Below are 25,602 nucleotides of genomic sequence, written 5' to 3'. Positions count from 1 at the left end.
GGAGTGCCACAGGGTTCTGTCCTGGGCCCAGTGGAGGATGCTTCATGATCCTATGTAAATCTGCTGGTGGTCCCTGGCCCAAAGAAAATTGGTTGACCTCAACCAGAGCCAGGATTTTTCCAGCTCTGGCTCCAGCCTGGTGGAACTCTCTGTCAGTTGACACCAGGGTCCTGTGGGACCTTACTCAGTTCCGAAGGGCTTTTCGCTGAGGCATTTGAATGAGTAGAGTGTGTCATCTGTAGCACCCAGCCTCCTTTACCCATATTTACAACTGGTGCCATTGCTGGCAGGGGCTGATGGGATTTGTAGTCCATGAACATCTGGAGAGCCGCAAGTTGCAGACCCCTGTGCTAGATTATTGCCACTTGCACCATATTTGTAGCATCTGCCGCCCACTCTATTTCCCTTTTCTTTCCTGGTAAATTAGCAACAGAAAATGGAAAGAAAGTATTATTAGGCTTGGGGGATTTTAATAGGTGATCATTGGTATAGGTTTTAAACAGTATACATGAATACCAGATTTCTATTTATTGTAGCATTTTATTTGTGATTTTATTGTTGTATTTTGTAAGCCGCCCTGGGGCTGACCTTGGTCAGGAATTGGGTGGAGTATGAATACAATAAAATAAAAATAAATTAAAAATCTAATATGAGCCAGATTTAACAACAGCCACCTCTAGATGATAATGCTTACAAAGATTGGGCTTGAGGCTGAAGATCTTGCAACAGTGAAGAGGTTTGCATGGTTTCTCCCTTGTGTGAATTCTCTGACACAAATCATGGCTTGGCATTTTTGTGGTTTCTCCCCGGTATGAATTCTTTGGTGTGCCTTAAGCTTCTGCTTTTCAGCAAATCGCTTTCCAAACTCCAAGCATTTATATGGTTTCTCCCCAGTGTGGCCACATTGATGGGCAGTCAGGTGTGCACTCTAAGCAAAGCTCTTTCCATACTACAGGCATTTATATTGTTTTTCCCCAGGGTGGCTACGTTGATGGGCAGCAAGGTGTGCCCTCTGAGCAAAGCTCCTTCCACACTCCAAGCATTTATATGGTTTCTCCCCATTGTGGACATGTTGATGAATAGTAAGCCACTTATTCTCAACAAAACTCTTTCCACACTGCAAGCATTTGTATGGTTTTTCCCCAGTGTGGATCCATCGATGAGCAGCCAGGCTGCCACTGTGAGCAAAGCTCCTTCCACAATCCAAGCATTTATATGGTTTCTCCCCAGTGTGGATCCGCTGATGAGCAACTAGTCTGCCACTCTGAGCAAAACTCTTTCCACACACCAAGCATTTATGTGGTTTTTCCCCAGTATGAACACTTTGATGGATAGTAAGCTTCTTATTCTCAGCAAAACTCTTTCCGCATTGCAAGCATTTATATGGTTTCTCCCCAGCGTGGATCCATTTATGAGTCGCCAGGCTGTCTCCCCGAGAAAAGCTCTTTCCACACTCCAAGCATTTATATGGTTTCTCCCCAGTGTGGATTCTTTGATGATCAGCCAGGCTGCATCTATGAGCAAAGCCCTTTCCGCACTCCAAGCATTTATATGGTTTCTCCCCAGTGTGGATTCGCCGATGAGCAGCCAATTTGTCATTCCGAGCAAAGCTCTTTCCGCATTCTAGGCATTTATATGGTTTCTCCCCAGTGTGGATTCGTCGATGATCAGCCAGGCTGCAACTATGAGCAAAGCCCTTCCCACAATCCAAGCATTTATATGGTTTTTCCCCAGTATGCATTCTTTGATGAACAACTAGACTGCCCCTCCGAGCAAAGCTCTTTCCACACTCCAAGCATTTATATGGTTTCTCCCCAGTGTGACTCTGTTGATGAGCAGAAAGAAGGGAATTCTCAGCAAAGCTCTTTCCATACTCCAGGCATTTATTAGTCTCCTCGCCGGGGAGTTGTTGATGGCCAGGATAGTCTCTCTTCTGACCTAAGCCGATTCTACTCTGTGAGGAGTGATCAGATTTCCATACTGTGTTAATTCTTTGATGTATATCAAGCTTCTGAGATTCAGCATGCTGAGAACTGGAGTGCTCATCCACCCTCTTCTGGTTTATAGCCGTGCTTCCTTTCTGCTGTTTTTCATCTAATAGGTGTTGTGTTTCTCCCTTGGATTCATTCTGGGGACCATCAGTTGCTGGAATGAACAGAAAAGCGAGGTAAGACCCTCAAGACAAAACAGTCACATAAAGAAGGCCATTACCTTCTCATAATAACAAGAGAACAGGAATCAGTTCAATGGGAGAGAAATCCTGCCCTGTATTTAAATCAGTCGTTAATTCTTCCTTGGAGAGTAGTTCCATCAGAGACAAGGTAGCCCAGTGAAACCTCCATGTTTAGCGGCAGTCACTCTCTGATCAGGGATGTTTTGGATCTGCTCCTGAGCTTATAAACATTCCAGTGATTCTAGTTGACCACTGTGTAAAGCAGGAGGCTGGATTAGGGGGACCTCTGGCTAATCTTTTCCTGTATGAACACAGAACTGACTGCATTCATTGGACAGTGAATTTGTAGCACAGCTATACTCCTTAACTATGGAGACCCAATCTGAGCTCCAAATTCAGAAAACCCATCCTACTTTCCTCCCCCAGGTAAATTCAACCTTGTAAACCCTGTGTTCTCTGGCCCTCCCTCAGAGCTGATGCAAGTGGTGCCTAGACCCTGGGCATTTTTAGTGATGTCCTCTCCTATGGGGAATGACCCTCCCTTTGAAGCTCAACTGGAGCTCACGCTTGTCAGACCAAGGAACCAGACTTTAACTTAGGGGTTATCAGTTTAGCTGAAGACTGAAGACTGTGCTCAGGAGAAATTTTTGAGGTAATTCAGTGACTGTTCTATGGTGTTTTTATGCCCCTGGCTTTTATACATTGATGATTTCGGCAGAATTTAGGATTTTATGCTAATCATTTGATTTTTGAGCCAACTTGAACAGGTCTGTGGGGAGGCCATATATAAATAAGTAAATGTGTATTAAAGCTGAGTATTGCATAAACATTTCCCACCAAGCTTAGGTATAAAAAACCAGCATCTAACATCCTAAACTACTGTGGCTCTAATGGAGGACTACTGTCTATAAGGGTTCCTCTCCCTTTGAAGAGACTCCACAATCCTTCTAGGATACAGACAGTTGGTGATAGATCTTCAAAAAGTCCTATTTACATTTTAAAAAACTTATACATTTGTCTTAAGTATGGAGGATATGAAATATCAATCTGAAAAGAGCTCAAATCATCATATATTTTCTTCCCTTTCTCTCCAGCATACAAAACAGCACCTGCCCAATTCAAAAGAAGCCAGGCTGCCAAGAAATCATCATGACATACAAGAAATCATCATGACATACAGCCAAATTTCAGCCGCCAGAATCCTGTTTTGCTTGGATTGTTCTTCAGGGCTCCGAGCCTCATTTCACTGAACCTGTGAGCCATTCCTAAGGGTTCTCTGATATACATAGAATGAACACAGCAGAAGGACCCTAATTCATCCCCTCTGTCTGCTCCACCCCCACACTTCTTCAATTCATATGGAAGGTCTAAATGTCCCTAGGGCAAGCAAAAGTCTTTGTGAATTTTGTAAAATACATATTGAGGGCATATACAAATATAATAATTATTGTTGTTACTCGTTCAAATGTATGTTTCCCTGTTTGCTCTGAAAGGACCCCTGTTCACCCCAGCTGGATAATTACTGGAGCTCCATTAAATGAAATTTCATCAGTGCTCAAGTTTACATTCTTCTTGAAGAACAATGAGTTTGCTCAATCTTCAATGAGAAATGGGTGGGTGGGCCTTCCTCCTCTGCTGTGTTCCTCTTGTGTTTACAAGGCAATAGTTTTGCTTAATGGAGTCTACAAAGTATGCAGAACTCCTTTCCTTCCCTGCCATTGGACCATCTACATTCTCCTATTGAGAACCTCCATTGGAAGAGCCCCACCGTGGTCCACACTAATGGTTGCGAAAAGTACCGTCAAGTAAGAGCCAACTTATGGAACCCCAGTAGGGTTTTTAAGCCCAGAAATAGACAAAGGTGGTTTGTCATTTCCTGCCTCTGCACTGCGACCCTGGACTTCCTTGGTGATCACCTATCGAAGTAACAACATGGACCCACGTTTAATTTCTGAGAACTGAGATTAGCCTGGACCATACAGGTCAGAGATGGGGGTCCTTCTTAGAAGGAAGGACTTCTACCTTCACCATCTGTGAATCCAGGGACAAGAGACCCTTACCCAGAAAGGCCACATTCTGACAAATATCCTCCATGATTTCCCTGTGAAGCCTTCTTTGGTCCGGATCCAGCAGAGCCCACTCCTCCTCAGTAAAATGAACAGACACCTCCTCAAAAGTCACCAGACCCTGAAAAGAGAAACAAACAAATACTCCTCTGTCTTCACAGATAAAGTAGGATTTCCCCCCTTCTAAGGGCAATTCAAAGACCAAAATAAGATGTCCGGGACGGAAATCTTCACCAGATATTTTCATTTTCTATCCAGTAAGAAGCACAGATAGAAGCAGAGGGGAAGACATGGAGGGGAATTCTCCCTGGCCCAGGGAGGTATGGAGAAGCATCCAGGGGCTAGATCCAGAGTTCCAGACTCACCTGATCAGGCTGCACAGAATTGGCTTTCTCTCTGCCTAAAAGAGATGACAAAGAATGTACAGCACCACCTGGAAGGATGAGAAGATAAATGGAATAAATTCTATACTTTTTGAATACTTTGCATTGCAGTTCCTTGAGGGGGAGGGTTATAATCCCCAAAAATAATAAAACGAAAGTCTATAGCTTTAACCAATGGATAACCTCAGTAGCCCTTGAAAGGTAACCACAGCATTTCAGGCGTCAATTTTTGGGAGTAAACAATCCAGAAATGGTTGGAATACATCTGGGAACAAGTGACACTGGACATTTTCGAAATAATAACAAAGAATAAACTGTGGCAAGATAAACAGAGCGAAATCTTGAAGATATGGACCATATACGCGGACTGGATGAAAGAAGCTGGAGTCAATGAGGAGAAATGGGAGAAAAGATTACAAAGAATGAACTTACTGCTGTTTGTTTGATAAAACTATGGAAAATATAGGGGGGAGGGGGGAAAAAGGGGAAAATGTATTGTTTGAAAACGAACGAAGAAAAGCATTAATATAAAATGTAATATTCAAATGATACAATAAAAATTTATTTTAAAAAAAGGTTTTGGGGAGTAAAAGGCAGAGGGGAGGGGCAGGGGCGCTCTGGGCCCATTTTGGCCTTTGAGGGAGTGAACCCTGGACCAGGCCTGACTAGGATTGCCAGCTTCTGGCTGGGAGATGTCTGCAGAGTTTGGGGTGGAGTCTGAGGAGGCAGGGGTTGGCGAGGGGAGAGGTCTCAGCTGTATATAATGACATAGAGTTCACCCTTCAAAGCAGTAATTTTCTCCAGGAGTAGGCAGGGATGCCAGCCCTCAGGTGGGACCTGGGGATCCCCGGAATTACAGCTCGAGACTACAGAGGTTATTTTCCTTGGAGAAAATGGATGCTTGGGAAGGTGGACTCTATGGCATTGGAGCCCAAGTCCTCCTTGGGCTCCTCCCCCAAATCCCCAGGAGTTTCCCAGCCTGGAAGTTTTTAAAATTGTATTTATATGCAAATTTATATCCTGCCCTATCCCAACGTGCTCAGGGCAGGTCACAACAGATTAACAATTCATTTAAAAACATTTAAAGCACAGGTGTCAAACTCGTAGCCCTCCAGATATTATGGACTACAGTTCCCATCACCCTCTGCCAGCATCATGCTGGCAGAGGATGATGGGAACTGTAGTCCACAACATCTGGAGGGCTGCGAGTCCATAACATGCTGCGAGGGCTGCAGTATGTCACCTGTGCTTTAAAGCAAAGAATCACACAAAAATTAAAATAACAGTACTATACACGCCCATCAATAACTGTACAATACTAAGTGGTAGAAGAGAACAGATGGCAGAATTGAAATCCCTTCCAGATCATCCTGATAGCCCTCCCACTCCCCCGGAGACCGAAAGCAGATGGCTGTATTCTGCACAATGTGGCTGGCTAGGTGGAGAAGGCCTGGTGGAATAACTGCGAAAGTTCTTGCAGGGCTCTGACATTCCCTTGGCAGCTTGTTCCACCAGGCCAGAGCCAGGGCCGAGAAAGCCCTGTCTCTTGCTGAAGCCAGCCAGATATCTCTCGGGCCAGGGGTCAGCAAAAGGTTCCCCTCCGATGAGCAGAGGGGCCTTTGAGGGCAATAGGGGGAGATGCAGTCCCGAAGATATGTCGGTCCAATACTGCTCAAGGGCTTAAAGGTGAATCCTAATACTTTGAAAATGATCCGGAACTCGAACGGCAGCCAGAGCAGTTCTTTCAAAATTGGTGTTACATGATCATGACTGGCTGCTCCCCCCCCCCCCACATGCCACATCCCCTGCCAGTGACCTGGGAGCCCCTAGCAACCCTAGGGAGAGATCAGTGTTGGCTCTGGGAGATCTCCAGGTCCCACCAGGATGTTGGCACCCTTATGCCTGCCAGCAACCTCTGGGTGACTTGACACCACCCAATTTCCATGACTCAAGTAGGCCTGGCTGCTTGCTGCTCTTCATCCACAGCCACCTTACAGAAGCCAGTGTGGTGTAGGAATCAGAGCTCTGTGGCAGGGTCTGGGGGGGTAGAGTTGCCATTTTCAGGTTTGGAAATACCTGGAGATTTGAGAGGGGAGCCTGAGGAGGGGAGGGACCATGGTAGGGTAACATGCCCTGCAGCCCATTTTCCAAAGCAACCACTTCACCCAGGAGAAGTAGAATAAATGGGATTTCTGTAGTCTGGACATCAGGTGTAATGGCAGGAGATCTCCAGACACCACCTGGTAGCTGGCAACCCTATCTGGGAATTCAAATCCCTCTTCCTATGGAAGCTCACTAGGTGATTTCAGGCCAGTTACAGATACAAAGGAGGAGAGAAGAATAACATGAGCCGCTTTGGTTCCCACTCTGGAGAAAGGTGGGGTGTGCATGAAGGAAAATAAATAATAAAGGTTGCTGAAGATGGAATGGAGATAAAAGGCAGCATGATGAATGCCTGAGAAGGGGAGAATGAAGTGGGGAAAGGGGAAAGGATACTGCCAGGGAAGGCAAAGAGGAAATAGTGTGGGGAGCGGAATGCAGGGGAAAGTGAGGTGCCGTCCCTTAATTCCTTGAGGGTTCCTTATCAACTGTTACATCTCGGACCTTTTAGTCAATAAACAGACTCTGGATCCTTGATCAGTGGGGTTTATTGAAAGGCAGCAAAGCACCCAGCTTGAGAAAGCAGGTTCTGCCCAACCTGGCTTTTTCTCTAGTCCATTTCTTCCCAAAATGTCCCCCCTCCCATTTTCCCAAAGGAAGTGAGAAGAGAGTTATTTTGGAACTCAGGCACCCCAAGGTCAGCAATAAAGAGAGACACAGCCACCTGGCTCATCCACCCCCGCAGGGCAACAGAGACAACCTGTTTACCCATGGGAGCAACTTGTCAGGGTCAGCCTAGTTATCTACAATTGTGCTAAGTCATAAACATCAAGAGAGAGAGAAAGGTCCATTACATATGGCAGCTGGTTACCAATCCTGCAACAATTATCCTGAAGTGAAAGTACCCCTCTGTCACCCAGATACCATCTCTAGCAACATAATTTGTTGCAAAGGCAATAAGCCAGGAATGCCCCCAATCACCAGGCACAGTTCATGTCAACACCATATGAGTGGGTCACAGTTTTCCTGGGTAGAAGCTGCTGTGGGGAAACTTAAGTCAGAGGGGCAGGTAAAGGTAAGCTGGCTGTGATGTGGAAGGAAATAGAGTTACCATCTGTAGGTTAGGATTTGGGGAGTAGAATCTGAGGGGGGTTGGGGTTTGAGGAGGGGACAGATCTCAGTGGGGCATAATGCCACCAACCCCACCCTCTAAAGCAGCTTTTTCCTCCAGGGAAACTGGGCTGCCAACCTCCAGAGGAGGCCTGCAGATCACCTAGAATTACTAGTGCTGTCCAGATGGGATCACTTCCCCTGGGAGAAGACGGCTGCTTTGGAGGGTAGCTCTATGGCATTATGCCTCCCGAGCCCTCACCCTTCCAAGGCTACATCCCCAAATTTCCCAACTTGGAGCTGGCAGTCTTAAAGGGGAACTGATCTCTGTAGCTACCCCTGGAAGTCCTTGTGAGTTCTCACTTGTAGAAAATAACAGCCACAGAATATAATATTCATAGAGAATGAGAACTGTGATGTCATAATGCCAAACATGGGTATTTACCATGCTTAAGATTTCCGTTTTTGCGCATAAAGTACCCTTGCGGCTGAATGGCGGGTGAAGGTTTTGGAGTTGGTGGAGATGGCCAAATTCATTGCTTCATTGCTTAAAGAAAGGAGTTCAGTAAAATATTTAAATAATTGGAAACTGTTGATGGATTACTTGGGTAAAATAGAAAGTAAATGGATGAGGAGGGTTTTGAAGATTAGTGGATTGTTATTATGAGACTTAACAGAGAAAAGTATTTTAATTATCAGTAGCGGTTATTCAATTGGAATCGAAAGTACATGGTTAAAGAGCAAATGGTATTAATGTTTACTGTTCATGCTCTATGTAGGTGAAAATGGGAGTCCTTACATTAAGCGTACTTTTAATAGTTTCTAGTTGTTTTTTTACATTGCCAAACATGGGTATTTATGGATATTCACGGATTGATCTAAGACCATTTTTGAACAAAACCTTTCACGCCCTGGCACTCAATGAAAGTTAGACAGAATATAATTTTCAGAGCCACCTTTCACCACCATCCTTTTGAGGTTTGCCAACTCTGCATGTCCCTTGCCCTGTTGCAAATTAAACAGCAAAAAAACTCTTGACTTACAAGTATTGGAAAACTGTGATTCGGTTAATTTGGAATAAGAACTCTTTAAAGGTTTCGACTTACAAAATATATTTGATATTTCTGACATCACTTCTCATAATTTGAGTTTGGAATTAGTTTTGTCCTCAGTTTCTTAGTGTATTTTCCCAATTATCTTGCAGTGAAATTAAACTGATTCTAGGTTGGACTTCCCCAAACAGAATTTCTAAAGGAAAAGCTGCAGTGGAGCATCTTTCCCGCACAGGATTGGGAGAAGTGGGGATAAAACCAGTCCACCTACACTCAAGGAAGACATCCCAAGGGAACAACACCCCTTTCATTCTTACCTGGTAATGCTGCTCCATGGGAACAATCCCGTATGATCCTTTCTTGCACCTGAAACAGAAGTGGGGATCCCATAAAAGGGGAAGCTGATGAGAAAAGGAAGAGGAACACATGCTAAGGTGAGTTCTAGAAAGTTGGGGTAATCCATGTCAATTTAGACAATATACTGGATCTTGTCCTGTGCCCCACCTCCCACTACCTAGATGAATCCCTCTCACCTGCTGGTCCCAATTCTTGTCTTCTGCCTGGCTCAAGAGGAAGCCTTCTGCCAGGGCCACTGCCTGGGAACTGGTCTTTGGTCTGCATTCCCTGACCCAGTTCCCCATCTCTGGGGGCAGGATGGCCAGGAACTGCTCCAGGATCACCAGGTCCAACATTTCCTTCTTGCTGTGCCTTTCTAGCTTCAGCCACTGTTGACAAAGATGGTGGAGTCGGCTGCAAACCTCTCGGGGGCCCTCAGCTTCTTCGTAGCAGAACTGCCTGAATTGCTGGCACTGCACATCTGGAGGGAGGTTGTCTCCTGGACAATTCTGCAGTCTTCCTTCCCACAGTTCCTTTCTGCTCCCAGCATCAGTGGCATCAGGGCCTTTCCATGCTTCTGGGCCAGTAAAGTCCAGCTCTCCCATCCTCCTCCTTCCGTTTCTAAAGAGCCTCCACTGGGTCAGGTGGGTGAGACTTTACAAAGATCTTGTAAGGCTGGAAAGAGGGAGGAAGAAGGATAAAGCCCCTTAGAGTCAAAGGGGTCTTGGATGGCCCAATGCTGCCACACACCACTAGAGAAGATTCAAAGAGCCGCTGGGGAGCTAATTTACCAAATCAACAAAGCTTTGGAGGGGTCAGAGAAGAGGAAGGGTCATTCTGAGCCTGGCAGAGCCAAACCCCACTAAATTATTTCAAATCTTATCACGAAATATACAGACAAGAACTCTACAATACAATACAATACAATAAACCTTTATTGGCATAACATGTGGAGGCGTGAATAAACATCGTTACTGAATTTGAAGAAAGTTATACTTGCCGTCTATGAGCAGTTGACAAGAACTCTAAATAGGACATGTTTAAAGAGGATTGTATGCCAGGGGGGGAAAATGAGGATTTTGAAGGAAGCTCTTTGATTAAGGAGTCAGCCTTTATAGTCTGGAAAGTGTTATTCGTTTTAAACTGCTTCACAATCCATGTTCTTCTGCTCCGGAGAGGTCGGTAGTTGTGCTGGATTTTTAATTCCAATCCAATCCAAAAACCTTTATTAGGCATAAACCAGAGTACCATACATTCCAAATACAAAAACAGGATCATTGTTACATATCATGTAGAACATGTATTAAAAATGTAGCAACTGCTTCAGAAATTTCTACATTAGGGCTGTTCAATAGCTTAGACATTTTTTGTTTGTCTGAGAGAAACATAAATTCTAGAGGTAGTAAAGCTCCCAGATCGGTTCTAATATCCTTATACCTCGAACAGTAAAGCAGGATATGAGGGATTGAGTCTATATCATTGGGACAGTACCGACAGCAACGCTCACTTTGTGGGATGCTAAGGAAACGACCTTGAAGATAGACAGAGGGGAACGAGTTGCATCTTGCTCTTGTCATGACCCATCTGCACTTATAATTAACAAGCTGTTCTAAGTATACAGCAGGGCTAGATTTCGGGGGTGTGATCCCAAAGTATAGAGGGGAACAGGAGCTTTGTGCAGCACTCAGGAGAGATTGGTATTCCTGGTCGTACAGTCTGATCTTTAGTTGATGGTAAATTTCCGTGGCGGTAAGCATATGAAGAGACTCCCATGAGAAGCCCAAGGAGAAGATTTTTTTTTCAATATGGAGCCACCACTTCGAAAGCTGAAACTGGTAATCTTGTAGGGTTTTTAAAATTATATTTTGCTTTTTTACAACATCTCAGGAAGGTTCCCCCAAGAGACAGCATAAAAATTCAAGAAATAAATACATAAATACTATTGTCCCAGAAGAAAGCAAAAGAGAGCAAAGATCTTTCAGAGTTTGTGGCTGATCAGAGAAACCCAAGGCTGACTTTCAAGAACACAGTGGCTGACTCCGTGACCCCAAGTGTAGAGGCAGATTTCCAGCAATGAAGGATTTTGCAGTAGCAAAGGCCTCCCAAGTATACCAACCCTCAGACAAGGAGATTTGCTGGCTCGAGTGAAAAGACAGAATCGCATCTTTGGGAAACCACAAACAGGGGAACCCTCCAAAAATCCAAGGTTGCTCTTCCAGAACAGGAAGAAAAAGGTTTGCAGGCATTTGGGGGCCGTGCCAGCCCCATAAGGAAGCCAGGAGGACGCGAAGGATTACAATAAAGAGGGGCGATTTTGCTGGGAGTTTGCAGACAGCAGCTGAGTGCAAAGAAAAAACAGCAAAATGTGCAGAAATTCCCGGGAAGAGCAGCTGCCCAGGAGCAAGTTGGGGAGGGGGGGGGGGCTTTGCATCCTCCCCCGAATAATAAGGTTCAGGAAACTAGGTTCATTACGGGTCTAGATCCTGCAGGGCTTTTAGCAACACACCAAATGCAGTCAATCCCCCCCCCCCCCGGCCCCCGCGGCTATTCTGCTCTCAAAAGCAGGGGGAGATTTTGCAAAGCGGCCCTTCTTTTAATTGCTTACCTATTTCTTCATTTGCTAAAGAAAATTCAGCGGCGGAGGGCTCCCTCCTGTCACTCAACGACGCCAGCCAACCACCAGGCAGCTGGGGCAGTAGAGCCGGAAGTGGCTCACCGTCATGTGGCTCTCTCTGTCTGCGCTCCTCTAGGGATGGGGACTCCTTCCCTTTAACCCTTAGAGGGAACTCTCTCTGCAGGAGGCAAAAAGGACCTCCCTCTTTCCAGAGCAGGGGTCTGCAACCTGTGGCTCTCCAGATGTCCATGGACTACAATTCCCATCAGCCCCTGCCAGCACCATGCTGGCAGGGGCTGGTGGGAATTGTAGTCCATGGACATCTGGAGAGCCACAGGTTGCAGACCCCTGTTCCAGAGGCTGCACCAGTTTCCCCAGCGAGACCCACTCCGAATTCCCTGCAATGGGGAGACCGGATTCGACCCCCTTCTCCATCCCAGCAGGGGCTCCTTCTGGTCCCCCCAAGAGTCCCAGGAGGGGAAGGCAGATCAGATGGAGCCTTTAGGAGCAAAAGCATCCCTGTATTATATATAGGCCAGCAGTAAAAGGCAACTTAGGAAGCCATAAAGAGCTCTAAGAAGGCGGAGGGAGGGTCTCCTGGGTCCCCCGCTGCCCCCACAATTCACTGGTGGCTGGAGGGGAATGGGGGGGCACTTGTGCAGGGGTCGGCGTAGAGGGGGGAGACGTAGGCGGGGGAATGGTAGGGGCTTCTGCGCGGGGGGAGGGGTTGGACTTTGGGGTGGGAGTTTTGGTTGAAATGCGAAAGATGCACTTCCAGCCAATGGGCACGCAGGACTCAGCTTGGGCAGGGCGGTCCAGGGGCCACCAGAGAGAATGGGCATGAAAGGGCAGCTGCCCAAGTTACCCATTTGCAAGGTGGCACCTTCGTGGTACAACTTTTCTTCTCTTAAATAATACTATCCTTTTATCTTAGTTTGTAACCTATTAACTTATGGCTTTATTTTCTAAATTTACAATCCACAGCTTATCTTAATTCTATCTTACTTAACGCTTGCCCAACAATACTTAAAACTTATACATTCCTAGCAATATAAACCCATTCTGCTCCATCAAGATGGCATGGTCTTCAGCAGTTGCTCCCAACACCACCGTTTGGTTGTAAAAAAATGTTGGGAACCACTGGTCTACAGCATCCAAGTCTGATGATACTCTGAGATAGCCAGCTAGAGCCTGTCCTAAAACCAAACTGAGGCTCTAGAGCAGAAGAATCACCATGAAAACCTGGCAGGTTTCTGCAACTGCTCCCTCTGCCAACTTTCCCCAAGCAGGCAAACTGGAGAACAAACAATAATTCACCAAATCCTTCTTCTTTGGGGCTAGTTTTCAAAATAGTGGCCAGATAACAGTCCTCTTTAGCAACTGAGGAAACACACCCTGAGTTAATTCTAGATTTACAGTGGACGAGAGAACAAGGGGTGGTCCAAACACATCCCAACAAGATGCTGCCAAGATCTCACACTGTGCTGTATGCAGAAACCAAAAGAGTGAATTTCTACCTCCCTTTCTCTCCAACTGGGCACCTATAAGAGTATACATCCTCCTCTTTTCTTCTATCTTGTCCACACAACAGTCCTGTCAGCTCAGACTAAGAGAGCGTGACTGGCCCAAGGTCATCCTGTGAGGTCAACTGGGGAGGAATGAAAATGCCACCAAGACCAACCCCCTGCTTTGAGATAGGATGACCTGCCCATCTGTGAACCCCTCATAAATCAAGACTAACCCTAGTCCCACCCCCAGGAAATATGGTACTGGGAGTGGTGAGAAGATGCTCAGAAAGAGAAGCCTGCAAAGCCAGCAGCTAACCCTTGAGGCAGATAGTCCAGTTGCATCACAGCTCGGGCAAGAGCCCCTTTCAGGTGGTGTATGGACAAGAGAGGATGCCATTTCCACCAGTGGGAAAGAAGCCACCGCCCCCATAGACTTGCAAACATGGATAGCAACCCTGTGTGACTCCTGGGGGCTGATCCAAGCCTCTTTGCAGTGGGCTAAGAAGGACTATAAAAAAAACAAGTTGATCAGAAGAGACTGCGAGTCACCTATGCAGTGGGGGACTGCTTATCTATCTACTCACAATTTGAGATGTATGCAGGGGAGCAGAAAGTTGGAGCACAAATACATTGGACGGTTTAAAGTGGTGCGGGTTGTCAATGCTGTTGCTGTGGAGTTGGCCCTACCAAAGAATTTACATGGCATAAACCCTGTGTTCCACTGCAGCTTGCTGAAAAAGGCAGATCGTTGGCAACCAAGCTTGAACATACATGGATTGCATCACGAAGTTTGAGATAATGATGGTTTCCTGTGTGAACCAGCTGGTATTGCCATGATAAACAATTCAGTGATGCGACTCTGCTTTCGTCCACCTGCTTGGGTGAAAGGAGGGGTTTCTGCAGGGCATATCACATCCTATGTTTTCTAAGTTTCTTTAGATCTGACTACGGAGAATTATGGTTACATACCTTGCATAGAACTTCATTAAAGGTTAGTGCTACTACTACTGGACTCTTTTTTAATGTCTATGTCAGGCAACCTTACACTCAGGTTGCAATATTCTTTCCCTATGTACTGATACTCTGAATTCTGCAACTATATAACAGTGAAAAAAAAATCCTGTCTCTCTTTAAAAAAAATTAATGAGTGTTTATTAAAATATAGACATGAAACTGATACAAAATTCTAAGATACAATTGTGAGAACTATTACAAAACATCAAGTATTCATGCTCAAAAGTCAATTATCACTCTAGACAGTGAAACATTCCATTTTCTGAATTAAGTACAAAATTCAAAGAAACTGATTTTTAAAAAGAAAAACCTGTAATCATATTCCAAAACTATTCTCTTACACACCCACCAAATCTGTATAAAATTGGCATTGTATAAAATTGGCATACTCAACAATCCCTATTAGCACCTTGACAAATAGGGAGATGAGTGCCATTGATACAGTATTTTTATTACATTTTCTTTGGTGGAGAGGATTAAGGAGACGTTCAGACTGCTTCTGAATACTCAGACCTCTGGACTTATTGGTCTTTCTGGGCTTCACTTGAGTGCCTGTCACTAGTTCGTGCATACGCAGAGAAAAGGAAGTGAGAGCCTGGAACACCCACCCTCTCATGCATACAGAAATCCCACCTGTGCCCCAAACTACTGTAGTGGCAGACTGAAGGACATAATGGATGGGAGGAGGAAACAATCTTCATTTCATGCAGATGAACACAAGCTCCACCCCCTTGCATCCAATCATTTACAGACTATCCTGCTTTAACCAGGAATAAGGCGGCAGCAGAAACATTCTCTAAATAAACCCACAAAACAATTACTTAACAAAGGGGGGAATTCAGAGCATGACTTCAGGTGACTAACAGACACCTGGAGAAGAGCACATGTGGAAGTAAAAGGATTGCTGAAGCTTTCAGAACAATGGGAGAGATTACACAAGAACCCAAGAAGAGCCCAGCTGGATCAGATGAGTCAATCCAGTCCAGCATCTTGTCTCACACAGAGGCGGACCAGCACATTTGGAGGGTCCGCAACAGGATACGGAAACCAAGGCCTCCCCCTGATATTGCTTCCTGGCACTGGAACTCAAAGGTGGACTGCTTCTCTGGGAAGTTACCTTCGGTCACCATAGCTAGTAGCCACTCATAGATCTCTCCTCCATTAATCTTTCTAATCCCCATTGAAAGCCATCCATTACATCCTCTGGGAGTGAATTCCACACTTTAAACACTTGTTGTGGAAAAAAAGTACCTCATTTTGTTCATCCCGAATCTTCTGCCCATCAGCTTCATTGGGTACCCTCCAGCATGATGCTGGCAGGGGATGATGGGAACTATAGTCCACAACATCTGGAGGGTCGCGAGTTTGACACCTGTGTGTCCAGATCTACTATCTTGGGAGATGGAGGAAAAAAGTCTCTTGGACAAGTCTCTCCAGCCTGGGCATGAGACCTTGTCTGAAAAACTGTATCCAGTTCCGGACACCACAATTCTGGAAGGATATGGACAAGCTGGAAAGTGTCCAAAGGAGGGCAATCAAAATGGTAAGAGGTCTGGAATCCATGTTCTATGAGGACAGACTTAGGGAGTTGGATATGTTTAGTCTGGAAAAGGGAAGGTTAAGGGGTGACATGATAGCCATGTTTAAATAGCTGAAGGAATGTTACATTGAAGAGGAACCAAGCTTCTTTTCTGCTTCTCCAGACTCTAGGACATGGAGAAGTGAATTCAAACTATGAGAAAAGAAGTTCCACCTAAACATTAGGAAGAATTTCCTGACAGTAAAGGACAATGGAATACATTACCTTGGAGGGTAGTAGAGTCTCTTGGAGGTTTTTTTAAAGAGAGGCTGGGTGGCCATCTGTCATGATTGATTTGTGCATTCCTGCATGACAGGGGGTTGGACTGGATGGCCCTTGTGGTCTCTTCCAACACTATGATTTTATGGATTGATAAACCTAAATCGCTCACCCACCCCCGGGTGTCTCTTCTAAACTAAAAAGTCTCAGAATTTTCTGCCTCTTTTCAAAGGGAAGGAGCTCTGACTCATAATCTTGGTTGCCCTCTTCTATACTTTTTCTAGCTCTGCCATGTCCTTTTTGAGATACGGTGACCAGAACTGCACAAGGTATTTCAAATGAGGCCACATCATACGTCCATACAAGCATTCAGATCTACAGATGTTTCAAAACTGACCACCAGTTTCAGCATGATAGTGGGAGCTAGAGTGCCAGAAATGAGGGGAATTAGCACCTCCCAGTAAAGATAATGTTGATGGCATCCTTCTAGAAAGTAACACAGAGTAGAAAGGGTAGAAAATAGCCTTAGTTATGATACAAAATGGGTTGAACCATATCCCTTCCAGTTCTACTATCTTGGGAGAGGGAGAAAGAGGTCTCTTTGGCAACCCCACCCTGTGCATTGTTTGATAAACGTATATCATGTCCCCGCCCCCCCAGTCCCGCCTCAGGTTTTTCTTCTAGACTAAACAATCCCGGACTTTTCCACTTTGTATGATTTCTCCTGTGTGAATTTTTTGGTGCAGGTTAAGATATGCTATTCAAGTCAAGTTCTTTCCACATTTCAGGTATTTATGAAGTTTCTCCCAGTAGGGATTTGCTGGTATTTACTAAGCTGAGAAATCTGAGCAAAGCTTATTCCACACCCTAAGCATTAATATAGCTTATTCCCTGTGTGAATAAACTGATGGACAGTAAGGTATGTATTGCAGACAAATCTTTTCCCACATTCCAAGCATTTATAGGGCTTCTCCCCACTGTGGGTTCGCTGATGTTTAGTAAGCGCTGAACTGCGGGTAAAGCTCTTTCCACAATCCAAGCATTTATATGGTTTCTCCCCAGTATGGATTCGTTGATGTCTAGTAAGATCTGAACCACCAGCAAAGCTTTTTCCACATTCCATGCATGTATATGGTTTCTCCCCAGTGTGGATTCGTTGATGCTTAGTAAGATGTGAATTCTGTGTAAAGCTTTTTCCACACTCCAAGCATGTATAGGGTTTCTCCCCAGTGTGGATTTGTTGATGTTTAATAAGAGGTGAACTCTGAGCAAAGCTTTTTCCACACTCCAAGCATTTATACGGTTTCTCCCCAGTGTGAATTTGGTGATGAGCAGCTAGGATGTAACTCTGGGCAAAACTTTTTCCACACTCCAAGTACTTATATTGTTTCTCCCCACTGTGTATTCGATGATGAGTAGCTAGGTGGCCATTCTGAGAAAAGCTCATTCCACATTCTAGACATTTAAATGGGTTCTCCCCAGTATCAATTTGTTGATGTTTGGTAAGATCTGAACTGTGAACAAAACTGTTTCCACACTCCAAGAATTTATATGGTTTCTCCGCAGTGCAGATTTGTGGGTGGACAGCAAGATGTTGATGAGCAGCAAGCGTACAAGTCTTGGTAAAACTCTTTCCACGTACCAGGTGTTTATGTGTCTCCCCTGAGTAGGGGTGATGTCCAGGAACATCTCTGTTCCAACCAAAGATCCTTCCATAGTCAAAACATTTATCAGGTTTCTCCACTGTGTTCACTTTTCCTTGTATATCAAATATCTGGAATTCAGCACCTTGAGAAGCACAACATTCATCCCTCCTTTTCTGTTTTATTCCTGTGTTTCTTTTCTGCTCTTCTTCATCATATAGGAGATGTTGTGGTTCTCTCTGAGACTTGTACTGTAGACTATTATCCTCTGGAATAGAGAAAAAAAAAGCAGAATCGAGTAAGGATGACCATTAACTGCTCTTCATTATGACAGAATTGGAATAATTTGAAGGGGAGACAAATGCATTAATCAACTGTTGATGATTCCATGGAGGGAAGTTCCATCAGAGGAAAAGTAGCTCTGCGGAACCTCCATGTTCAGAGGCAGCTGTCTCTGAACAGGGGTGATTTGGAACTGCGTACTCTTCTTGTGAACCTACTAGGGACTCTAGTTGGCTGCTGTGTGAAATGGGAGGCTGGACTGGAGGGGCATCTGGCCAATCTCTTCTTCTATGTGAACCAGACTTACAACAAAAGAAATGTTAAATCTGTTTTCTGTTTCATAAACAATAGTGTACAGGATAACAATGAAATATGGCAAACCAATACAGAAACAATAATCAACATAGTTCTGGCCTGGTATGCAAAACAGACTAGCAGGGTCTCAGCCCTTTACAGTTCTCTCTAGCTGTATACAGACTCCAAGCCTCTTAACTGAACTGTGTGAAGTTGACTGGCTCCAGCTACAGGCAGCACCCATTATAACGTTTTATAACAGGAAACCAAAATACAAACTAATAGTCAATCAATATAAACACAATATCCCCTTCTCAACAATTAATACAAACATTCTCATACCTGAAATAGTTCTTAACAGTTCTGAGAAAATGGAGCCTTTTCTTCCTTATGTGGAAAACCTGAGCTCTTTAGCTCCCCCTAATGGCACATACAGCAGATAATGCCGTGTGTGCTTGAGATATAAGATTCCCTATGAATATATAAGTGGAGGGAGGCTTTTTCAGCATAAAAAATGTGCTGAAACAGTCAACTTATACATGAGTATATCCGGTAAGTATTTTTAGTACAAATATATTAATTATAGTACAAATATATTAATTATACAACTTCAAATATATTAATCAATTTTACAAATAAATATTTTAATTAAATGTTTATTATTTTTGTTTATTTGCATGTACATGGATGTTGTGAACTGCCCTGAGCCTCCAAGGGGAGAAGAAACATAGTAAATCTAATAAACTAAAAAAGAAAATATATTAATAAATCAATAATTATTAAAATTGAAAACAGTGTAAGTATTCACACTAATCTGAGGTACGAAGAAGTTAGCATTTTGTTCCCTGTTTTAAGTTCTCTTTCACATTTGAAAATGCTTTCCTGGGCATTTTCGGGCCGTTGCTTTTTGAGAAATCCCTCCAGCTGCTACAATTTAGCCTAAGAGAAGTCCAACCCACTTCCACCATACAAGTAAGCAGATACCTGCTGATCTTTTTCTTTCTTCTGCGTCTTGGTCAAGCGGATCTCTTGCTTCTTCCAGTGGGATTATGGATTCAGGTTTGGGAACCAGAAGTTCTTTTTGAAGGGAAGAAACAGACTGTTTATTTCCAGACATTCCCAACTCTAAGAAAAATTCAGATTTTTAAAACAGACTATCTGAACCAAGCTATTAATAATGGCAAAAAAGAAGGAACCAGATTTTTAGAACTCCTGAACACAGAGGGAGAGGAGGGGGATTCTGCTTGGATTCAGAAGGAACCAAGCTACTGATACTGAGAATGCCCCAAAGTGGAACAGAAGCGAGCAGGGAAATTCAGTACAGGGAAGAAAAGCCCTATTCTAGACAGAGCCACTAGGTTACAGTATTGTGGTCCTCTGCCAAGGCAAGAAGGATCTGACAAACCAATATGACATCATCTAAAGCAGAACCAACAAAAAGCCATTGTCTAAAGGCTCTTCTCCCTTTGAGAAACTCCACAAACCCTCCAAGATAGGAAGAAGAAGAAGAGTTTGAATTTATACCCCCCTTTCTCTCCTGTAGAAGATTCAAAGGGGCTTACAATCTCCTTTTCCTCCCCCCTCCACACAACAAACACCCTGTGAGGTGGGTGGGGCTGAGAGAGCTCTGTAGAGCTATGCCTAGCCCAAGATCACCCAGCTGGCATGTGTTGGAGTGCACAGGCTAATCTAGTTCCCCAGATAAGACTCCACAGCTCCAGTGGCAAAGCGGGGAATCAAACCCAGTTCTCCAGATTTGAGTGCACCTGCTCTTAACCACTGCGCCACTGCTGCTCCTAAGTGGTGATAGATCCCCAAAAAGCGTTGATAGATCCCCAAAACTCCTCCTACAATCTGGACATCATTTTTCAGCTTTCCAGATCTGAATTCTGGAATTAAGACATTTTAATACTACTCAACATGGAAAGAGCTCAGAACAGCATGCATTATCTTCCCTTCTCTTCCAGCTCAGAACAGGGAAGCAGTACCTGCCCAACTGAATTCAAAAGAAGCCCAGCAGGTCGGAATTCAGCTGAATTTAAGAACATAAGAACTAGCCTGCTGGATCAGACCAGAGTCCATCTAGTCCAGCACTCTGCTACTCGCAGTGGCCCACCAGGTGCCTTTGGGAGCTCACATGCAGGATGTGAAAGCAATGGCCTTCTGCTGCTGCTGCTCTTGAGCACCTGGTCTGCTAAGGCATTTGCAATCTGAGATCAAGGCAGATCAAGATTGGTAGCCATGGGTCCCGACTTCTCCTCCATAAATCTGTCCAAGCCCCTTTTAAAGCTATCCAGGTTAGTGGCCATCACCACCTGCTGTGGCAGCATATTCCAAACACCAATCACACGTTGCGTGAAGAAGTGTTTCCTTTTATTAGTCCTAATTCTTCCCCCCAGCATTTTCAATGAATGCCCCTGGTTTCTAGTATTGTGAGAAAATTTCTCTCTGTCAACAGCCTCTATACATAATTTTATAGACTTCAATCTATAAATTGAATCATCTCTAAAATCCCCTCAAAATCTCTCTCAAATAAAAGAGTCCCCAAGCTGCAAGCCCTCTCCTCATAAGAGTGCTCAATCCTTCAATCATCCTCGTTGCCCTTCTCTGCACTTTCCTATCTCTTCCAATATCCTTTTTTTTGAGATGTGGCGTGACCGAACTGAACACCAGTACTCAAGTGCGGTGCGCACCACTTTATATAAGGGCAGCTGACAATCGCGGTTTGATTATCCAACTCCTTTCCTAATGATCCCCAGCACAGAGTTTGCCTTTTTCACAGCTGCCATGCACTGAGTTGACATTCCCATGGAACTATCAACTAAGACGCCCAAATCCCTTTCCTGGTCTGTGATATTAGCAGCCTGAATTTGTGAGGCACACCTAAGCCTACACTGGTGTAAACCGAATGAAGACCCTAGAAGGACCCCTGTTCTCCCCCCTCTGTCTCACACTGGTCCTCCTCAATTCCAAGGGAGGCTGTAATGTCCTCAGGGCAAGAAAATGTCTTTGTGAACTTTGTAAAATGCATATTAAAGGCCTTATACAAATATTATTATTGTCATTCTTTTAAATGCTCATTTTCAAAGTATCTCTGAAAGGCCGAAGATGAGGACACAGTGACATCCCATAAACTGTTTTGGAGGACAATTCTCCTCCTTCCCTGCTTTTCAATGATTTTCCCTGCAATCAATATTTTGGTTCTACTGAAGAACACTGAATCCCCAAAGGGAAATTAGTGGTGGCACTTTCTCCTCTGCTATGTTCCTGTTTGGTTACAAGCCAATATTTTAGCTTACACACTTTTACCTACAGAGTCCAGTGAATATGCCGAACCCCCTTCCTTGCCTGCTTTTGGACCTTCTATATTCCCTTACTGAAAATCTCCTTCGGAAGAGCCCTACCAGGATCTGTATTCACAAAGTATGGTGACCCAGTAAGGTTTTCAAGATCAGAGATGGGAAGCGGTGGTTAGCCATTGCCTTCCCCTGCAGAATTCCTTGGTGTTCTCACACCCAAGTACCAACCTGAACTAACCCTGCTTTGCTTCTAGCAGCTATCCTGGGCCATCCAGGTCAGGGGTGGATACCTTCTTAGATGGAAGGACTTCTGCTTTGAACATCTGTGAATCAAGGAAAAGGAGAGCCTTACCCAGAGAGGCCACATTCTGACTATTGTCCTTCATGACTTCCTTGTGAAGCCTTCTTTGGTCCGGATCCAGCAGAGCCCACTCCTCCTCAGTAAAATGAACAGACACCTCCTCAAAGGTCACCAGACCCTGAAAAGAGAAACAAATATTCTTCTTTCTTCAGAGATGATGGAAGAAAAATTCCCCTGCTAAGGTCAATCCAAAAGGAATATAGTAAACTTTAATTGTTTAGGATCTAAACTTCCATGAGACATTTTCATTTTCTATCTAGCAAGCAGTATAGACAGCAGCTGAGGGAAAGAGATGGACAGAGATCAATCCTGGCCAAGGGAGGTGGGGAGAGGCACCCAAGGGCAAGAGCCAGAATTCCACACTCACCCGATCAGGCGGCACAGAATCTGCTTTCTCTCTGCCCCAAAGAGATGGCGAAGAATGTAGGGCACCACCTGGAAGGGTGAGAAGGTAAATGGAAGGTTTTCTATGCTTTCGAGTACTTTTGCAATTCAATTCCATGGGGAAAATAAGATTCTTCCTCTCTTGGCTCATGATCGCAAGTGTCCTTGCATCCTGATTTCAGAGTATTTTTTGCTTCTGTACTTTTGCCAAATCCAATTTCTATATGCTTATTGCATACAAAAGTGTGGTCTGTTTGTTCAGTGGTGCATGATTAACAGAATTAAGAAGAGAGAACTCTGAAGTGCAAAGGTCAGACATCTGTAAAACAATGGCAGAAAAGTAGCTACCAAATCCCAGAATCTGATGGCATTTTGGCAGGACCAGAATAAGGCCTGGTGGGATTTAGCATAGTACTGTAAAGCTCTGAAAACAGAGATGTCTCAGCAGGCCTACCATCAAGTCTGGCCTCCCCCTGACCTTCCCCTCTTCCCTCCTTTTTCCTTCACTCTCCTGTTTTCTCCCTTCCTTCCCTTTTATAGTAGATTAGCAGAAAATGTTCAAACTACAAGCATGGTTTTTTAAAATAGTGTTTTAAGAGACAATTCACCATCGGGATATCTTTTCTCATCCTTAACCACTGGGAAGTCATGTGATGCTAATTGTTGATTGTTTGTATATTAGTTTGTTTACATTGTAATCTTTTAATTAAATTAGGGTGGGCATGATTGCTGGATTGGAATTTTATTGTATTCTTATTACTACGTTGTGTTAAACTTTTATTTTTTCCACCCTGAGCCCAGCTTCGTTGGGGTAGGATGGGATAGAAATCTAGAATAAGTAAAAATATGGAAAAAGGCACCCAGGCAATTGGTGAAATACCAACGGCTACTGTCTTGACATGCTAGCTGGATGACGTGGTACGAGATGCCACTGACATATTATCTTTATTGTATTTGCATGGCTTCTTCTGGATTTTCCCTTATTCTACAAGCCCAGCCCAACTGCATTCTAGTGACTTACAAGAAATTCTTGTTAAATTCAAATATTCTTATACTATGTAATGCTATTACTAATCTTGTAATCGGCTGGTTGTCTGACTTTCTCATATAATCTACTTCCTGACTGTCTGAAGTTTCTTTTTTATCATACACATATTTTTCCTCAAGGTCCAGTTAGAAAGGCAGACTATAAATGAAAATGGTGGTGGTGGTGGAAGTCCAGCTAAGTCACAGTTGATTTATGGTGACTCCATAGGTTTTCAAGGCAAGAGATGTCCGGAGGTAGTTTGCCATTGCTTGCCTCTGCATGGACAGAGAGTTCTGTGAGAACTGTGATGTCACTAGCCCAAGGTCAACCAGCAGGCTTCACGTGGAAGAGCAGAGACTGAACCCAGTTCCAGTAGGAATGACACCCCTTTTTGAGCTTACTTGAAAAAGCTGCTCCATGGTAATGCTCCTGCGTGATCCACTCCTGCAACTGAAACAAAAATGTGAATCCCAGAAAGAGGAGATTAATGAGAAAAGAAAAATGATGGATGAGGGAGTTCAAACCAAGTTGGGCAACTTGTGAAGATTCTCAGGATAATCTAGTTCATATTATGTGCTACCTAGATAAATCCCCCTCACCTGCCAATCCTGATTCTTGTTCTCTGTCCGGCTCAAGAGGAAGCCTTCTGCCAGGGCCACCGCCTGGGAACTGGACTCTGGCCTGCATTCCCTGACCCAGTTCCCCATCTCCAGGGGCAGGACAGCCAGGAACTGCTCCAGAATCACCAGGTCCAGTATCTCCCTCTTGCTGTGTCTTTCTGGCTTCAGCCACTGGTGGCAAAGATGGTGGAGTCGGCTGCAAACTTCTCGGGGGCCCTCAGCTTCCTGATAACAGAACTGCCTGAATTGCTGGCACTGCACATCTGGAGGAAGGACATCGTTGTCTTCTGGGCTCTCCTGCACTCTTCCTTCCCACAGCTCATTCCTGCTCCCAGCCTCAGAGGCATCATCATGACCTTTGCTTGCTTCTGAACCAACTGAGTCCAGCACTCCCATAATCCTCCTCTCTGCTCCAAACAGGGACCACTGGACCAACATTTTACAAGCCTGTCCTGAAGTTGGGAATAGGAAGCAGGAAAAAGTTGCTTAGTCCACCTTAATCCATTTTTACTTGGCATAAAGTAAAGATGACACTTTGGAAGGGTATCTTTTAATTCAGAAGTTGAACATTGAAAACTGTCTTGATAGGGTCCTTTTAGTCTGGTTGGGGTTTTTTAGGCTGGATCTCAATTAGTACCTTTTACTCCCTCTTTTTTTTTAAAAGTTATCTCAGTCTGGTTCTCTGGAGAAGCAGCACAAAAATTCTCTACTTCATCAATATTTTGTCATACTTGAAAGTACAGCAAGAAGAAATTTTTCAGAATGTTGTAGCTAATTTGAGGAACCTGTGATTTGGGAGATCTTGCTGACTTTTGAAGCAAGTTTTGGATTATCCCAGGTTGCAAAAGGAAAGGCCCAAGTCTAAAAAAAATCAGTTTCTTTAGATTAGAAAAGGCAACTGAAATATGCTACGTTGCAGAAAAGAAGATTTGCTGGCAGGAGGGAAAAGATAGAATTATGTTTTCAGTGAGCTACAGCAGAGTGGAGAAGGGAACCCTCCAAATATCTTCCGGAACAGCAAGGTACAAATCTGCAGGACTTTTGGAAGCACATCAGACCCACCCCAAAACCAGGCTGATGGGAAGGATCGCAACCAAGAGAGGGGCGATTCTGCTATGAAGTTTGGAGGCAGCATGGGCAGAAGGAGCCAAGAAGGGCAGAAGGTGCAGCAGAGACCCCCGGGAGAGCCCAGCTCAGCCTCTGGGGAAGAGGAGGAGCAGCAACAGCAGCTGCAGCTCTACTGCCAGGGAGCAAGCGGGGGGGGGGAGGCTCTGCTGCAACCCGGAGCCCTCCCCGGTCCGTGACGTCCAGGGAATATTCCGGCTGCTGAACCGCGGAGGGTGGACCCTGCAGGGCTTTTTGCAACACCCCAAATGCAGCCGCCGGACTGTTCCCCTCCCCCCCCCAAGCAGGGGGGCTGCTTTGCAAAGGAAATCATCGTTTTTTGAATCGCTTACCTGGTCCCTAAAAACTCTCCCGGCGGCGCCGCTTCCTCCGCCCCTCCCGCGTCTGTCTGCATGAAGGGTGCTAACCCACCC

The 25,602-nt window shown here is 44.7% G+C and overlaps 5 protein-coding genes across 5 annotated transcripts in view; 2 read left to right on the top strand and 3 right to left on the bottom strand.

The window, feature by feature from the left end:
- Nucleotides 1-25,602, bottom strand: part of TAP2 (transporter 2, ATP binding cassette subfamily B member) — a 1,062,867-nt gene that overhangs the window by 414,903 nt on the left and 622,362 nt on the right. The gene's annotated exons all lie outside the window — the stretch shown is intronic.
- LOC125428531 (zinc finger protein 708-like) overlaps nucleotides 1-25,602 on the top strand; it is a 1,111,878-nt gene that overhangs the window by 632,644 nt on the left and 453,632 nt on the right. The gene's annotated exons all lie outside the window — the stretch shown is intronic.
- Nucleotides 1-25,602, bottom strand: part of LOC125428560 (zinc finger protein 420-like) — a 469,229-nt gene that overhangs the window by 78,080 nt on the left and 365,547 nt on the right. The window lies entirely within an intron of this gene.
- LOC125428696 (zinc finger protein 684-like) overlaps nucleotides 1-25,602 on the top strand; it is a 98,742-nt gene that overhangs the window by 55,221 nt on the left and 17,919 nt on the right. The gene's annotated exons all lie outside the window — the stretch shown is intronic.
- LOC125429214 (zinc finger protein 420-like) lies at nucleotides 521-25,602 on the bottom strand. The gene is given in 12 exon segments (XM_048490121.1): nucleotides 521-2,145; nucleotides 4,234-4,360; nucleotides 4,605-4,672; nucleotides 9,202-9,250; nucleotides 9,418-9,874; nucleotides 17,030-18,065; nucleotides 19,358-19,450; nucleotides 22,025-22,151; nucleotides 22,401-22,468; nucleotides 23,846-23,894; nucleotides 24,044-24,516; nucleotides 25,522-25,602. Coding segments are annotated over 11 exon segments (4,002 nt in total). The 5' UTR covers nucleotides 24,503-24,516; nucleotides 25,522-25,602; the 3' UTR covers nucleotides 521-676.

Source organism: Sphaerodactylus townsendi, linkage group LG03 (genome assembly GCF_021028975.2).
Source record: "Sphaerodactylus townsendi isolate TG3544 linkage group LG03, MPM_Stown_v2.3, whole genome shotgun sequence".
Taxonomy (NCBI): Eukaryota; Metazoa; Chordata; class Lepidosauria; order Squamata; family Sphaerodactylidae; genus Sphaerodactylus; species Sphaerodactylus townsendi.
Note: the sequence above shows the minus strand (reverse complement) of the source record. Positions and strands in the feature narration are given on the sequence as shown.